General features: G+C 32.8%; 2 protein-coding genes across 2 annotated transcripts; both read right to left on the bottom strand.

Annotated features, from left to right (window-relative positions):
• Window positions 1-1,296: 1,296 nt before the first annotated feature.
• On the bottom strand, window positions 1,297-4,268 carry LOC149189219 (putative LRR receptor-like serine/threonine-protein kinase At1g51860). The gene is made up of 5 exons (XM_089410149.1): window positions 4,178-4,268; window positions 3,483-4,029; window positions 1,741-2,219; window positions 1,529-1,658; window positions 1,297-1,372 (listed from the first exon to the last, which is right to left on the bottom strand). The coding sequence occupies exons 1-5, from the start codon at window positions 4,266-4,268 to the stop codon at window positions 1,297-1,299; spliced, it is 1,323 nt and encodes a 440-aa protein (XP_089266275.1).
• Window positions 4,269-14,054: 9,786 nt separating this feature from the next.
• LOC149189218 (putative LRR receptor-like serine/threonine-protein kinase At1g51860) lies at window positions 14,055-17,027 on the bottom strand. Its single transcript, XM_089410148.1, has 5 exons — window positions 16,937-17,027; window positions 16,242-16,788; window positions 14,499-14,977; window positions 14,287-14,416; window positions 14,055-14,130 (listed from the first exon to the last, which is right to left on the bottom strand). Exons 1-5 carry the CDS (start codon window positions 17,025-17,027, stop codon window positions 14,055-14,057), a joined length of 1,323 nt encoding a protein of 440 aa, XP_089266274.1.
• Window positions 17,028-17,229: the final 202 nt, after the last annotated feature.

Below are 17,229 nucleotides of genomic sequence, written 5' to 3'. Positions count from 1 at the left end.
CATCATGATGAGCAAGTCTTGCTTCATGTCTTCAACAAAGAATCTTGTGAAGAAAGGAGAATTTGAGGACTCACTTGTAGAAGTTGTCATTATCAAAATTAGCAAAAGAACTTCAAACAAGATTAACAAACAACTTATTCAAAAAACCTTTTGCAACAAACCTCTTGTGCTTCAAGGATTGCCTTGAGGTCCTTTAGGAATAGAAGAATTCCTTCAACCCTTCTTCCTTCTTGTCCTCTCCGAGTCCGAGCCAGGTGTTCTGCAGTCCACCTGCTCAATTTTCGAGCACAGAGCTCTCGTGTACACACAGCCACAAAGGCGCTTCAAGCCACACAGGCTATTCCAGCCACACAGGCAAGCTAGCTACTACAGGCACTTCAGCCTCACAGGTGACAAAAGATCAGGCTCACTCAATCTGAGCTCTGATACCAAGATAAAATGTGAACAGAATTGAAAAGAAAGAGTTGTAGCTCTCAGGTGTGGCCTGCACCTGGAGACTACACTCACAAAACTTGAGAGATCACTCTCGTCCACTCTATTCATTAATCAATCAAAGATTACATCAATAAATACAATACTAGGAAATAGGAAGTTGCACCCAAACCCCATAATTATAGGAACTAATCCTAAACTAGGGAGAAAGTTACAACAACGTAATTATTTTATCCATTAATAACAAAATAATATTAATTATTCTCAACTAATGAACCATTAAGAAGTTGGATAGGAATTACACCACTAAAATTATTATTATTTATATTCCTGTGAAAATAAACACTGCGATATTTACTACTTTGATCGTATCTAATTCTGAATAAAATTGTGGAAATAAATTTCGAATAAAATGTGCCAAAAACTAAATAGAATCAGAAGAAAAATGGCGACGTACATCTCTTTTAGGTTTTTCAGATCGCATAACCAGTAAGGAAGAGTGCCGCTCAAGTTGTTGTTTTGTAGATATCTACATGATTAGCAAAGTAATTTTGGTTTTATGAAAATGTTTCTTCTCACTGATAACAGACAAATTGAAAGTTGAATGTTGAAAAAACAAACAAACTAAAAATTGAAATGTTGAGAAGAAACTTACAATCTCTCCAACTTGGTTAAACTGGAGAAATTTGGCAGATTCCCCATAAAAGAGTTATTATCCAGAGACCTGCCATTTCAACACAAATGATGTTGCACATATATTATGATTTGATATATAATATTCAGATACAAACTGTGTTCCCCTCCATCAACCGCATCCAGAATTCTTTTGAGTCCAACTAGGCTTAAAATATGGTTAATTTCTTCTCACACATTAATTAATGCGGTCAACTGTCCAATATCATTAGGCACCAATCCTGTAAGGTTCTTCCCTGACAGATTGCTGGCAACAAGTTTTAGTCAATATAAAATTTCACGATTGAATCTGGACAGTCATACGATTTCAGCTCGAAACATATCGAAGAAATTAACTTACATTTCCGAGAATCTGGACAGTCATACGATTTCAGCTCGAAACATATCGAAGAAATTAACTTACATTTCCGAAATTCTTATGGGTAGAGTAGTACTACTCTCACATGCAATTCCATTCCACGGGACCAAAAAGCAAGGATCAGAAATCCAACCTTTCATGCCAAACCTGCTTTTGATAGACTCAAGCGCTTTTACTGCATCATCAAAAGAACTTGGTTAGAGATTGGATCATAATATCAACAATTCCAGTCTCAAAACATTAGGAAGGTAACTTACGATCTTGTGCATATGTTGCAGGTTCGGTGTCAACTACTATGTAAGTCTCAACAGCGTTGATTATAGGATTACTAGTAGCGTCACTTGTGTTGACCAAAGTAAAGTAGCAGTCATATGTTTGATTATTAATGAATGTTCGTTCCAACGTAGAATAATTGCTCAATGAACTAATGGCTTCAGACCGTATTTCGCTGTTTATTTCCACGTAAAAAGATCTCGATTGAGAGATATTTAGCTGCTCGATCTCTGCAAAATATAAGAGCAGTAATAATTTATGACCGTTGGTCGATCCTACTGTGAATTGAAAACCGAATCCCGTAGTAACCGCTGCCGTTTGCATCACAACAGATGGAGGATGTTTGCTGGTATTATTTGTTGAAATGGGCTCTTTACAACTTGCAAACTGTAAAGAATGATTATCAGAAAAACTTAAATCTGATTTATATGTCCAGATCCGGTCAAGCTCGTCTTCAGGATACCTGTTTAATCCATACGAGACCATTCAACTCATCATTACTTGGAAGAAGTTCAAGAGTATGTTAAGAGTGATATTTCTTTCTTGGTCAGTATTCGGTGATCTAAGTAGTCAGAATATTTGGTGATTTCGAAACACCCATGTATCTGGGTCTAACGCGCAAAACTGTGGGGACAAAGTTTTTCGACCCACGTAACATTGGATTATCCTAAATTCAGTGTATTTTTAAAATTTTGGTTCTATTTATAACCAGATTTTTGAATATCTTTGAGCCCCATTTTATTTAAAAATGGAATTTGTTTGCTATAAAATTAGCCAATTCCAAAAATATCTCAAAATGGTGAATATTACTACATCAAAATTGTCTCTCGTATTGAAATTCATTCAGCGTTATGGTATCGGTGGTATATATATATATATATGAAGCTTAATGTTATCATTTTTGAATAGAAAGGATGGGAGGCGCATGAGGACATTAACAAGACAGTAGCTTGCTTGTTACGAGACCGTAGCCAATTTAACGAAATTGGGCCGAGCCAATGAAGGGAAGTAAGAGAAGTAAAGGTGGCAGAAAATTCAAGCTTAGAGAATTATGGCAATTATTTTCAGTAGATTTTTTTTTATGGTGTTTATGTTGGTAGAGCATGTGGTTGTGGAGTAGTTATTTATATTAAGGTTGATAAACTCTATTATTTCGGTGGGAGGTGGGAAAGGCTGTAATAGTAAAACAAAAATTATAGCTTTGTGGGGGAGTATTGAAAGTGGCCAAATAATTAACAATTAATCAGATATAAATCTAGTGTATCTAGATTGGGTTAAGCTACCAAATGAATTCAATCCTCCAATTTTAGTCAATTGGATGAACGGCATCAAAACTCTGACAAGCACTTTCAGCCGGCACTATCAACTACTCATAAAAGCAACCGAGAATGAAAGTTTCTTTTGTTGTGATCTGGAAAGTGATAGCAATTGAAACGATTTTTCTTCAACAGAAATAGGATTGGTAAAAGTTAGTAGAATTTTGAACAGTTTGTTTTGTACAGCAAAGGATGTCAAACTCAAAGATATTTTGCGATAAAGTTTTAATATTACGAAAAATTTGGATAAATTATATAATCCAAGATGGAAAGATAGAAAATGTCCCATGTGCTACCTTTTTATTAATAAAACAAGTAGCGTTTTATACCACTACTTCTTTAATTAGAGGTAAATATATACAGTTGGAAATATTCACCTAATGTTCCGCCAACGTCATCTCCATACTGACATCAACATCGTTCCTGGCTTAGCCTGTCCATACATGCCCTGTTGAAGCGTCCTCAGTTTGATAGCAGAGATAAAGGGATCATCAGCTTCCGAGGTCCTGATCAAACAGATGTACAGCACTGTGCCAGAACTGACAAATATTGTTTCATTATAAAGTGCTTTATCTGAATTTGAGATCGCTATGTTTCCCATAGCTAACAGATCCAGTGTCTCAATAGAGAAAGCGAAGCTTGGCAATTGTCCGGATCCACTGTAATTTCCAAACTTAAACCACAGCCTTAAGAGGTAAGGTATATTAGGGGTCACAGACAACCGATAGCAGCTTTTGTTCAGAGGCTTCGGGAAATATCGTAGAGTATCCAACTCTAGGTAAGAACCGTCGCTGTAATCATAGGCGTTCACGACCTGTGCTATCTGACCGACGTCTATATAATTAGTATCAGTAACCCATGTTACTTTGTCTTCTCCAGTTCGATTGCTTTTCCATCCACAATCGATACGTAAAAATCCTTCCACACGACCAGAAATTACTTTTAATAAAACAATATCTTGTCAACCAAATATGACGATTCATCAAAAAGACATCAAATGGTGATTCAAGCAGACACTCAAATGACGATTCCGAAAGTTAAACACAACGGAAAAACTACAACATTCCCGGCAACTGTGAACTTAGGTTCCATAATTAGTACATACCTGGTTGAGGAGAAGTAAGAGGCAATAAACTCGAGAGCACGCCAGCTAGCGCTATGCAACCTCTCCATTCGCCATAACGAAATTTGTCCATAGTCAAAACCATTTAGAAAAAGGTCCTCAGGCGATATAACAGTAGAATGAAAGGAGTAGGATTCAGACAAACAGTTGCCTGTTTCGAAGGAAATTGGAAATGTTCTTTACATATGATTTCTTGGCCTTTGCCTGTGTGTGACCTCTCTGGAATGTCCAATAACAACTTTCTTCTCGACTGTTTGCGTGACTGTCTATGTAATGTGTATGTTCAACATAATTGCAGCCCTTGTTGGCTGCAAAATTTTTTTCCTCCTACTTGCTAGTCAAGTCTTTTCCATGTACAACTTTCCATGTCCAGACTTTTGTTCTCATCCCTCTTGCAAGTTAAGGTCTAGAGTTTTGTGTTCCCCAAAATTATAGTTGCGAGTCGTCTTTTCCATTTATGATAGAAAGTGGCGGTAAAATCCAGCATGGTAGAGCTGTGAGATGTTGTAACGTAATTACGCAGAGAGGCACAACTGTTTTACAATATCTTTATCATATTTATGGTAGATAAGAAGATGATACATAAGATGTAATCTAATGTTTAAAATTGTAATGTTTAAAATTGTGATGGCGAGAAATTATATATATATATAATATTTTCCGTTGAGTTAAATAAATAAATAATGTAATGTAAATATTTTAATTATTTTTTCAATTTATTATAGTAGAGATATTGTAAGATAATGTTTAATATTTTGACTAAATCAAATTTATTTATATATATATGGGGTAGTTTAATTTATATAAACTAAATAGTTTTTCATTGAAATTCACTAAAATCTAGCAATACAATTTCAAGATCTCTTTAGCTTGATAGATCCGGAGTTAAGATGGATCTAGGCTAATGTAATGGTAGATGCCAATATGATAGAGATGTAATGTAATATAATATAAACATTTTAACTAGATCAAAATAAAATAAAAGTAACCAAATAAAAATAGCTCACTAAAAATAAAATAATAACAAAAATAAAAATGACCCATGGTATTGGTTCATATTATTTGTCCATGGCTTTCATGTAAAATATAGCCTATTTAAAGAGGGAAATTATATCATTGTGGATATGTATAACCCTTGTATATCCTTGCATAAGGCACTAAGCATCACTACATCCAAACCTATGTGACCTAGCTTATTTATAAGTTTGTAGCATAAGGAAAACTTATATTTTTGCTTTATTGATTTTCCTTGTGCTGAATATTTCACTTATTAATAAAGTTTTAAATATTAAGATTTATTTTCTCAATATTATATCATTGTAAGTTTAATCTTACTATTTTCTCAAATACTATATTGTAATGAATTTTATGAAGTAGTCTAGAAACAATTTAGCCCCAATCTACTAAGCATTAATCTATTTTTTTAGTGCAAAATTTGAGAAAAGATTTGCATCTCTAAAATTTTGAAAGTTCACCATATTAAAGTTACCATCTCATAGTTAAATCAAAATTATACTTGTAAAGTCCCATATTAAAAAAAAACTAATTGATTGTTCTATATCATAAATGATATTTAAAATCTTGCTGTAAAAATGTGAAAATCTTGATACCATTTTGATAAAATCATGCAATAATTTCTAAAAGTCTAATTGGCAATTATCAAGCTTCAAGTTTTTGAATGCCCTTAAAATTTTTTATGATGTTGAACAATAATTTTTTTATAAAAATAAAAACATTCCCATAATTATAAAAATAAAAACAACATTCCCATTTTGACCACCGAACAAATTAAAAAATAATTAGTTTATCGCTAGAAAACACCATCTAGAATAATTTAAACGCAGCTTACCAGATCACTCGCGGGGACTGTCTCGCCAAATTCAAAGAAAGTTAAACCCATGTACGAAACATGTGGAATGATTCATTGATGCGTCCATCCTAAGAGTTTCTTTGACCTTGACTCCACGTCTGGTTACTCTTTCAGATTTGATGCTGGTTTAGTGTTTTTTTATTTTATTTTAACAAATAATAATAATTATTATTATCTAACGAAGGTTAATGTTATTGTTAAATTAGGTATCAAATTGGTACATTAGACCATAGTTACCAAGTTCGAATTCGAATTCGATTCGATACGAAAAAAATTCGACTCTCTAAAATTTAATACGGAAAAAATTCGCCAATATACATCTTACACTATTTGTAAATATACATCTTACACCATTATTAATAACATTTTTTCTTAAATTTTGAATAATCTAAATTAACAATTTAATTATATTATAGAAGTTGTAAATAAAATTTGACATTGAAATTAGTAGAAACAATTATTATTGAATGGAAGTGAATGAGATATGGAAATTAGTAGAAACAACTCCTCTTCAATGGAAGTGAATAAGATACAATGGGGGAACAAACTCTTTAACATTAAAGAAAAAAAACCCTTAAAATTGTAAGTTGGTCAATCAAAAGATAGTAATTAATGTTGTAGTTTTTAATGATAAATATTTAGGCAATTTCTTAATTACTAAAATAAAATATAAATTAAAAATCATCAAATTAGAACTATCAAGAATCATCAAATTAGAATTCTTGTTCTTTTCCTAACTCTTCAAATAGAAGTGAATGAGATATTGGAATTAGTAGAAACAATTCCTCTTTGTCAATCAAAAGATATTAACTAATGCTGTAATTGTTAATGATCAATATTTAGACAATTTTCTAATTACTAACTGAATAAAATATAGATAAAAAATCATTAAATTAGAACTATCAAGAATCATCAAATTAGAAATATTTTGCTATTTTCCTAATTGTACCAAAAGATAGTAACTAAAGTTTTAATTTTTAATAACGAATATTTGGACAATTTCCTAATTACTAAATGAATAAAATATAGATAAAAAATCATTAAATTAGAATTATCAAGAATCATCAAATTAGAACTATCTTGTTGTTTTCCTAATTGTTTAAAAGATTTAGAAACCATACTATATTTTCTTTACAAATTTCTTAAAAGAAAAAAACTAAATTACAACCCATTTAAAAAACTAAATTACAACCAATTTTATTATGAATAAATAATTCCAGTTACATTACTCACTCATCAAAGAATTATAAGAAAGAAATTAAAATTAGAAAAAAAAAAAAAAAAAAATGTTTTATTGTGAAAAAAAAAAAAAAAAAAACACAAAAAAACCAAAATACAAAAAAATATTTTAATGTGGAAAAAAAAATTCAATACAAAAACTATTTATTTAATAATAGTTTTTACACATATTTTTTTAGAAAACTTCATTATTTCTAATATAAAAATTAAGCTAACAATAAACAAACTATTTAAAAATTAAAAACAATGTAAAAATTAATAACAAGTCAAACATCAAAATAACTTTGATATAAATAGAACCATGAATTTTTTAAGAGTATTGCAGAACAAACACGGAAAATTAAGTTTTTAATGGCTCAATAGTTTTAAACATCTATATAAATGGAGAATTACGTTCAACCTTCAATATCTACAAGTGCATGAAGAAACTAAGGCACGGAAAATGGAGTAGGAACGACTTCTTGAAGAACACAAATCAAAGAAAATTTTAAAAATAAATTTGGGAGATTATGTGTCTGAACCGAATTTCAGCTTATTAATGGTTTAATCTTGCCGAATTTTCGAATTCTTCAGTCCGATTCGGCCGAATTTGGTAACTATGCATTAGACTAGACTTTTTGTTGTGGGACAAGGAAGCTATTTGATTATTAATTCTAGCAAGGCATACATATTCTAGCATTTTACTGTTAAGTCTACTAAACCATACATTCTCTATAGTCTTCTGGTTTTGAACCTCTTAAAAAAAACACATCCATACATTCTCTATAGTCTTCTGGTTTTGAACCTTTAAAAAAAACACATACTCTTACTCATTAAACCTACTCAATCTGTATAGTACAGGTCAAACTACTATACATATAATAATATCATTGTGTCTGAAGTGTACATCATAACGGGCCCAATAAAATAAAATGTGTTTTTCTTTAAAATGAGTACAAGCCATTTAGCCAGGCGTAGAAGGCAGCCATAAACCGAGTGAAGCTGAATCTTTTTTGCGCGTTGGTGCTGGAAATCTACAGCGAGTCAATTAAAAACAACAATAATTGAGTCCCGCCCAAGGAAGACTGCAACTTATTTGCCAATCGGACGGTGTAGACACTACAATCAATACAGTGCAGCGGCCTACTTCACATCGAAACTCGGAATTTGTTGGACATTTTCAATGCAACATCGTCATCTCTGGAAGCTGAATCCGAATCTGTCCAAGTTCAAACGACATTTTAAATTTAAAGCGGCCATTGTATATTGCAATCAATACTAAGCCATATCCATACAATATGAACCAGTCAAAATGCCCATCCACTTCCATCTCTGTCACCACGTTCTGCCTAGGAGTGTCCTCACAGACATGTTCTTAAAAATGACAAAAAGTTCATTGAATAAGAGCCGCGCTCAGAGGAAAAATCGACTGTCCAATAAGAATGTTGCCATTGGCCCGGTGCTTTACAATACCATCAGTAAATGTTTTTATTAAAATAATGTACGAAAGATTCTAAACATTTCTTATTAGCCGTCCATTCCCAAACTTTTGTTATTAGTCGTCCATTCCAGGTAAGATTTTAGTAATGTATTTGCTTGGTTTATGTTGAGCATTGACCATTGTTTTTTACAATATTTGTAATATTTGAATTTTAACCATAAATATTTATTTTTTAGTATTATTAAAAATTTATTTTTCGAATATTTGATCGGATTATAATTTAAATGTTTTATTATAACTTTGGTTTACAATATAATATTATGTATATACAAATAATAATTATGTCATATATTTAATGCCATAATTTATTGATACAGTGGCAATATTCATATATTATTTTTAGATATATGTATAGTGATTTTTATTCTTAAATTTTGAATGAAGTCAATAACATATTCACAATTAATTATTTCTCACTATAATTTAAGTAAGCCTTTGAACATAATACATAACATATCTATCATCAATTACTTCTCACTAGAATTTAAACAAATCTTCGAAGAAACAAAATAGAAATCAGATGTAAATAACTGTATTTACAATGAGTTACTTCTCACCATTATTTATGTTTTCTCAACATTTATATAGAAGTAAAATTGTAAATGTGTAGACTTACTAGTGGTTATTGCCCACAATAATTTATGCAAGTCCATGTGCATGAGAAAATAATTAATTTATCCACTTCACATCTCAATTTATTAGTTCCTCTGGAAGCAAGACTATAGGATGTCATTTGCTTATTAACCACTATTAAATAATTTAGTTAACATTGACCAATATAAATTATAATTGTTTATGCAATTTTGTCCATAACATAATTTTTGACTTGAGTGGCAATGGTGAAGCTGCCCTACAACACTTGTTTGGTAAATAACAATTCATTTTTATTATTATAAAAAAAATTCTCCTCTCTTTTTTTATAATTTTTTTTGTTTTGTTTTATTAGCCCTACAACACTTGTTTAATAAATAATAATTTATTTTTTTTATTATAAATATGTTTAATAAATAACAATTCATTTTTTTTATTATAAATATTTTTTTGTCTTGTTTTTGTTTTATTAAAACTACATACATATTTTTGAATTTTAAGTTACTCACTATTATTTAGTAAAATATATCAGATATTTTTAAATTTTCCACAATATAACTTAAAAAATAATTAAATGTTTATTTGTTGATATTATTGCCAAATACCTCGTTTGGCAAACTGTATGCAGGAGTACAATGAACAGACATTGAACACGAGGCAATTGTTGAACAATAGTTTAAATAAATTTTCGTTGTATTTCATTGGAGCTGGTTTATACATTTTATTATTTTACTCATTTTACACCATCCTTGTGTTGAATACTTGTCCACTGCATTGTGAAGTCGAGTGAAAAGAATATGTGTCCACTCTATTGTGAAGTTCAGTAAAAAGTCACACTTAATCATAGGACCTATTGTTTGTAATAAGAAAGGAAATTTATTCCTTGTGATTACTTAAAAAAAAAATTGCCATTGTAAAAAAAATATCATTTTTTCGTTTTTACTACCTATCGAAAATCTACATCGAGTATAGTGCTCAAATAAGTACAACCAAATTCAAGGAGATTAAGAGAAATTTGAGCAAGTTAAAGTTAGCAACATAGCGAATAGGAAAATAAATGTTGTATAACTTTGTGTTATGTTATAAACAACCATTTAGTTGGTGTCATTATTGCAGGGTTTTGGGTTCTCCCTGGTTTGGGTTATCCTCGAGTAGTGATATAGTGACTTTCGTAGGTGGTTAGCTTTAATAGAGGGTCCACAACATTTATATTCATAATACTCTTTTGTTATAGAACCTAAATTATTATAAACATGACATTAGACCATGAAAATCAGAGAAATTGCAATGAATTAAATTAAATATATGTGAAACAATATTAATATGTATATAAACAAATCAATAAAAATGTAATTACAAGAGAAAAATCCTAAGATTGGATAATCATGTATGATGTAAGCACATATGTCAAACAACATAAAACTCCTCTTTTGTGATGGGTCTTAATACATCATACACATGTATCCATTTCCATCATTCCTTCAATTCATTTACTAATGGTTGTAAGTAGACATTTATATTCTTCACTTGTCTTCTACCAGAGACTATGAGAAAAAACATAAGATGTTCATTCTTCATAGACAATCATGGGGGGCTATTGTTATTGATTACTACTAGGCCAAACAAAATAGTTGGTGTTTTGGAGGGAATATGGATTGAGGTCATCCATGACTATGCTGAGTAATAGACTTCATACTTCATCCTTGAATTTTTCAGGCCATGTATCCTCTATATTCTTCATGGTTATTGAATTTATTGGGATTCACATAACTCCTGAATCACTTCTATGTGAGGGATGTCATCCCTATAGCATAGATAATACTTTGCAACGGAAGAGCCTTTGAATCCTTGGGGTTATTGGCATGTGCCTCAATATATTATGAGGAGGACCATATGATTTACCCATTTTTTTTTAATTATGGTACCTGTCAGGCCCACATTTCAGACATATCTTTTTGTCTGCATATTATCCTCTATATAGAATACAATCATTCAGACATAAATGATATGATATGTACTCAACACCCAAAATTTTCAACAACTTCTTTGCCTCTTCGCAAGTTCCCAGTGAGACATTATCACTCAGAACAACCTTATCTTCGAATAACTTGCAGTTGATGAGGAATATAATTGTATAATGTCAATATTTAACGTTCTTAAAATCAACCATTTTAATGATGTTGATTGTGTGACAAGATTTCTCAAAATATAAGGGACTTAATCGATCATGCAAGTGACTAACCTTAATATTGTCGAGAAATATGCATTCAACATGCCAAAATTTGCTTACAAGTTGTATAGCAATAGCGTTGTCCCCAGCTGAGTAGAATTTGACTTGTCGCCAGGTCCAAAGAGAGGGGTGTTGGCAACATATTTCAAGCTTTCAAATAAGGTATGATTGATATGAGCATTATCCCCTAACTCATCATTCTGGAATGAATCTAACAACATTGCCTAGTGGGAATTAAGTAGGTGGTTGATTCAACCATTCTTTGTATTTTTATTCTCCCAGTCTTGCTCTTAATGCAACCTTATCTTGAGTTGACGTTGTAGTAGGGTGCACTAGAATTTGCTAGGTGGGTTTCTCATCATTACTCGAATCATAATTTCAAAAAATATTGAATGCCATTAGTACAATATCAATGATATTAGTAAGCACATTAATGTAATTGTTTAGTTGAAATTACATTATATCAAATAATTATTACCATTGTTGATCTAGGATTGCGATTGGAAGATGTCATGTTCCAATTGGTAGGGCGAAGAGGCTATCCATTTTCATCTACCAACTTCTTGGGATACACTACTCCTGATAAGAGCTTCCAACGTTTTTTAAATGGAGGAATATTGCATTCTCCATGAATACAATATTTACACTCTTGAGGTAGAAGACCTGAAATGAAACTCCTTCTTGGAACTGTTTCAATGGCCTTCATTGCAGCTTTGGAACTTTCTCCATAAGACTGTCCATAGCCAAGACCCAAATACCTAGGTCTTTCCTCAACCATTATTGGCTCAACAAAGCCTTGTGCATTTTTGCCCAAACCTTTTCCTTCATAGCCCATCTTGGACATTAGCTTGGAACCTATGCCTCTATTATGTTTTTCAAAAGAACCAATATAAACATTGTTAGAGGAATTTGAAGACAAACATGAATTATTTACCTCTTCTTCAAGTTGATACTTGACTAAGGCTTCCTTGGCAACAAAGCGCTATGTCTCCAACTCATGCATCGTTTCCAGGTTCATATTTGCAATCTGAAGTTGCCTCTCCATTTCTTGCAATTTGGCAGAAAGCAATTGCTTCTCTTCCTTCATGTAATTCAACTTCTCTCTAAGGGTGATGCTCTTCCTTCCATCCTCATACATTTTTCTCACCATATCCATCATGATGAGCAAGTCTTGCTTCATGTCTTCAACAAAGAATCTTGTGAAGAAAGGAGAATTTGAGGACTCACTTGTAGAAGTTGTCATTATCAAAATTAGCAAAAGAACTTCAAACAAGATTAACAAACAACTTATTCAAAAAACCTTTTGCAACAAACCTCTTGTGCTTCAAGGATTGCCTTGAGGTCCTTTAGGAATAGAAGAATTCCTTCAACCCTTCTTCCTTCTTGTCCTCTCCGAGTCCGAGCCAGGTGTTCTGCAGTCCACCTGCTCAATTTTCGAGCACAGAGCTCTCGTGTACACACAGCCACAAAGGCGCTTCAAGCCACACAGGCTATTCCAGCCACACAGGCAAGCTAGCTACTACAGGCACTTCAGCCTCACAGGTGACAAAAGATCAGGCTCACTCAATCTGAGCTCTGATACCAAGATAAAATGTGAACAGAATTGAAAAGAAAGAGTTGTAGCTCTCAGGTGTGGCCTGCACCTGGAGACTACACTCACAAAACTTGAGAGATCACTCTCGTCCACTCTATTCATTAATCAATCAAAGATTACATCAATAAATACAATACTAGGAAATAGGAAGTTGCACCCAAACCCCATAATTATAGGAACTAATCCTAAACTAGGGAGAAAGTTACAACAACGTAATTATTTTATCCATTAATAACAAAATAATATTAATTATTCTCAACTAATGAACCATTAAGAAGTTGGATAGGAATTACACCACTAAAATTATTATTATTTATATTCCTGTGAAAATAAACACTGCGATATTTACTACTTTGATCGTATCTAATTCTGAATAAAATTGTGGAAATAAATTTCGAATAAAATGTGCCAAAAACTAAATAGAATCAGAAGAAAAATGGCGACGTACATCTCTTTTAGGTTTTTCAGATCGCATAACCAGTAAGGAAGAGTGCCGCTCAAGTTGTTGTTTTGTAGATATCTACATGATTAGCAAAGTAATTTTGGTTTTATGAAAATGTTTCTTCTCACTGATAACAGACAAATTGAAAGTTGAATGTTGAAAAAACAAACAAACTAAAAATTGAAATGTTGAGAAGAAACTTACAATCTCTCCAACTTGGTTAAACTGGAGAAATTTGGCAGATTCCCCATAAAAGAGTTATTATCCAGAGACCTGCCATTTCAACACAAATGATGTTGCACATATATTATGATTTGATATATAATATTCAGATACAAACTGTGTTCCCCTCCATCAACCGCATCCAGAATTCTTTTGAGTCCAACTAGGCTTAAAATATGGTTAATTTCTTCTCACACATTAATTAATGCGGTCAACTGTCCAATATCATTAGGCACCAATCCTGTAAGGTTCTTCCCTGACAGATTGCTGGCAACAAGTTTTAGTCAATATAAAATTTCACGATTGAATCTGGACAGTCATACGATTTCAGCTCGAAACATATCGAAGAAATTAACTTACATTTCCGAGAATCTGGACAGTCATACGATTTCAGCTCGAAACATATCGAAGAAATTAACTTACATTTCCGAAATTCTTATGGGTAGAGTAGTACTACTCTCACATGCAATTCCATTCCACGGGACCAAAAAGCAAGGATCAGAAATCCAACCTTTCATGCCAAACCTGCTTTTGATAGACTCAAGCGCTTTTACTGCATCATCAAAAGAACTTGGTTAGAGATTGGATCATAATATCAACAATTCCAGTCTCAAAACATTAGGAAGGTAACTTACGATCTTGTGCATATGTTGCAGGTTCGGTGTCAACTACTATGTAAGTCTCAACAGCGTTGATTATAGGATTACTAGTAGCGTCACTTGTGTTGACCAAAGTAAAGTAGCAGTCATATGTTTGATTATTAATGAATGTTCGTTCCAACGTAGAATAATTGCTCAATGAACTAATGGCTTCAGACCGTATTTCGCTGTTTATTTCCACGTAAAAAGATCTCGATTGAGAGATATTTAGCTGCTCGATCTCTGCAAAATATAAGAGCAGTAATAATTTATGACCGTTGGTCGATCCTACTGTGAATTGAAAACCGAATCCCGTAGTAACCGCTGCCGTTTGCATCACAACAGATGGAGGATGTTTGCTGGTATTATTTGTTGAAATGGGCTCTTTACAACTTGCAAACTGTAAAGAATGATTATCAGAAAAACTTAAATCTGATTTATATGTCCAGATCCGGTCAAGCTCGTCTTCAGGATACCTGTTTAATCCATACGAGACCATTCAACTCATCATTACTTGGAAGAAGTTCAAGAGTATGTTAAGAGTGATATTTCTTTCTTGGTCAGTATTCGGTGATCTAAGTAGTCAGAATATTTGGTGATTTCGAAACACCCATGTATCTGGGTCTAACGCGCAAAACTGTGGGGACAAAGTTTTTCGACCCACGTAACATTGGATTATCCTAAATTCAGTGTATTTTTAAAATTTTGGTTCTATTTATAACCAGATTTTTGAATATCTTTGAGCCCCATTTTATTTAAAAATGGAATTTGTTTGCTATAAAATTAGCCAATTCCAAAAATATCTCAAAATGGTGAATATTACTACATCAAAATTGTCTCTCGTATTGAAATTCATTCAGCGTTATGGTATCGGTGGTATATATATATATATATGAAGCTTAATGTTATCATTTTTGAATAGAAAGGATGGGAGGCGCATGAGGACATTAACAAGACAGTAGCTTGCTTGTTACGAGACCGTAGCCAATTTAACGAAATTGGGCCGAGCCAATGAAGGGAAGTAAGAGAAGTAAAGGTGGCAGAAAATTCAAGCTTAGAGAATTATGGCAATTATTTTCAGTAGATTTTTTTTTTATGGTGTTTATGTTGGTAGAGCATGTGGTTGTGGAGTAGTTATTTATATTAAGGTTGATAAACTCTATTATTTCGGTGGGAGGTGGGAAAGGCTGTAATAGTAAAACAAAAATTATAGCTTTGTGGGGGAGTATTGAAAGTGGCCAAATAATTAACAATTAATCAGATATAAATCTAGTGTATCTAGATTGGGTTAAGCTACCAAATGAATTCAATCCTCCAATTTTAGTCAATTGGATGAACGGCATCAAAACTCTGACAAGCACTTTCAGCCGGCACTATCAACTACTCATAAAAGCAACCGAGAATGAAAGTTTCTTTTGTTGTGATCTGGAAAGTGATAGCAATTGAAACGATTTTTCTTCAACAGAAATAGGATTGGTAAAAGTTAGTAGAATTTTGAACAGTTTGTTTTGTACAGCAAAGGATGTCAAACTCAAAGATATTTTGCGATAAAGTTTTAATATTACGAAAAATTTGGATAAATTATATAATCCAAGATGGAAAGATAGAAAATGTCCCATGTGCTACCTTTTTATTAATAAAACAAGTAGCGTTTTATACCACTACTTCTTTAATTAGAGGTAAATATATACAGTTGGAAATATTCACCTAATGTTCCGCCAACGTCATCTCCATACTGACATCAACATCGTTCCTGGCTTAGCCTGTCCATACATGCCCTGTTGAAGCGTCCTCAGTTTGATAGCAGAGATAAAGGGATCATCAGCTTCCGAGGTCCTGATCAAACAGATGTACAGCACTGTGCCAGAACTGACAAATATTGTTTCATTATAAAGTGCTTTATCTGAATTTGAGATCGCTATGTTTCCCATAGCTAACAGATCCAGTGTCTCAATAGAGAAAGCGAAGCTTGGCAATTGTCCGGATCCACTGTAATTTCCAAACTTAAACCACAGCCTTAAGAGGTAAGGTATATTAGGGGTCACAGACAACCGATAGCAGCTTTTGTTCAGAGGCTTCGGGAAATATCGTAGAGTATCCAACTCTAGGTAAGAACCGTCGCTGTAATCATAGGCGTTCACGACCTGTGCTATCTGACCGACGTCTATATAATTAGTATCAGTAACCCATGTTACTTTGTCTTCTCCAGTTCGATTGCTTTTCCATCCACAATCGATACGTAAAAATCCTTCCACACGACCAGAAATTACTTTTAATAAAACAATATCTTGTCAACCAAATATGACGATTCATCAAAAAGACATCAAATGGTGATTCAAGCAGACACTCAAATGACGATTCCGAAAGTTAAACACAACGGAAAAACTACAACATTCCCGGCAACTGTGAACTTAGGTTCCATAATTAGTACATACCTGGTTGAGGAGAAGTAAGAGGCAATAAACTCGAGAGCACGCCAGCTAGCGCTATGCAACCTCTCCATTCGCCATAACGAAATTTGTCCATAGTCAAAACCATTTAGAAAAAGGTCCTCAGGCGATATAACAGTAGAATGAAAGGAGTAGGATTCAGACAAACAGTTGCCTGTTTCGAAGGAAATTGGAAATGTTCTTTACATATGATTTCTTGGCCTTTGCCTGTGTGTGACCTCTCTGGAATGTCCAATAACAACTTTCTTCTCGACTGTTTGCGTGACTGTCTATGTAAT

This window comes from Pinus tabuliformis, chromosome 3_1 (assembly GCF_031772625.1).
Source record: "Pinus tabuliformis cultivar Carrire ecotype Pingquan chromosome 3_1, CPIR1, whole genome shotgun sequence".
Lineage (NCBI taxonomy): Eukaryota > Viridiplantae > Streptophyta > Pinopsida > Pinales > Pinaceae > Pinus > Pinus tabuliformis.
This window is presented reverse-complemented; position numbering and strand designations above follow the sequence as displayed.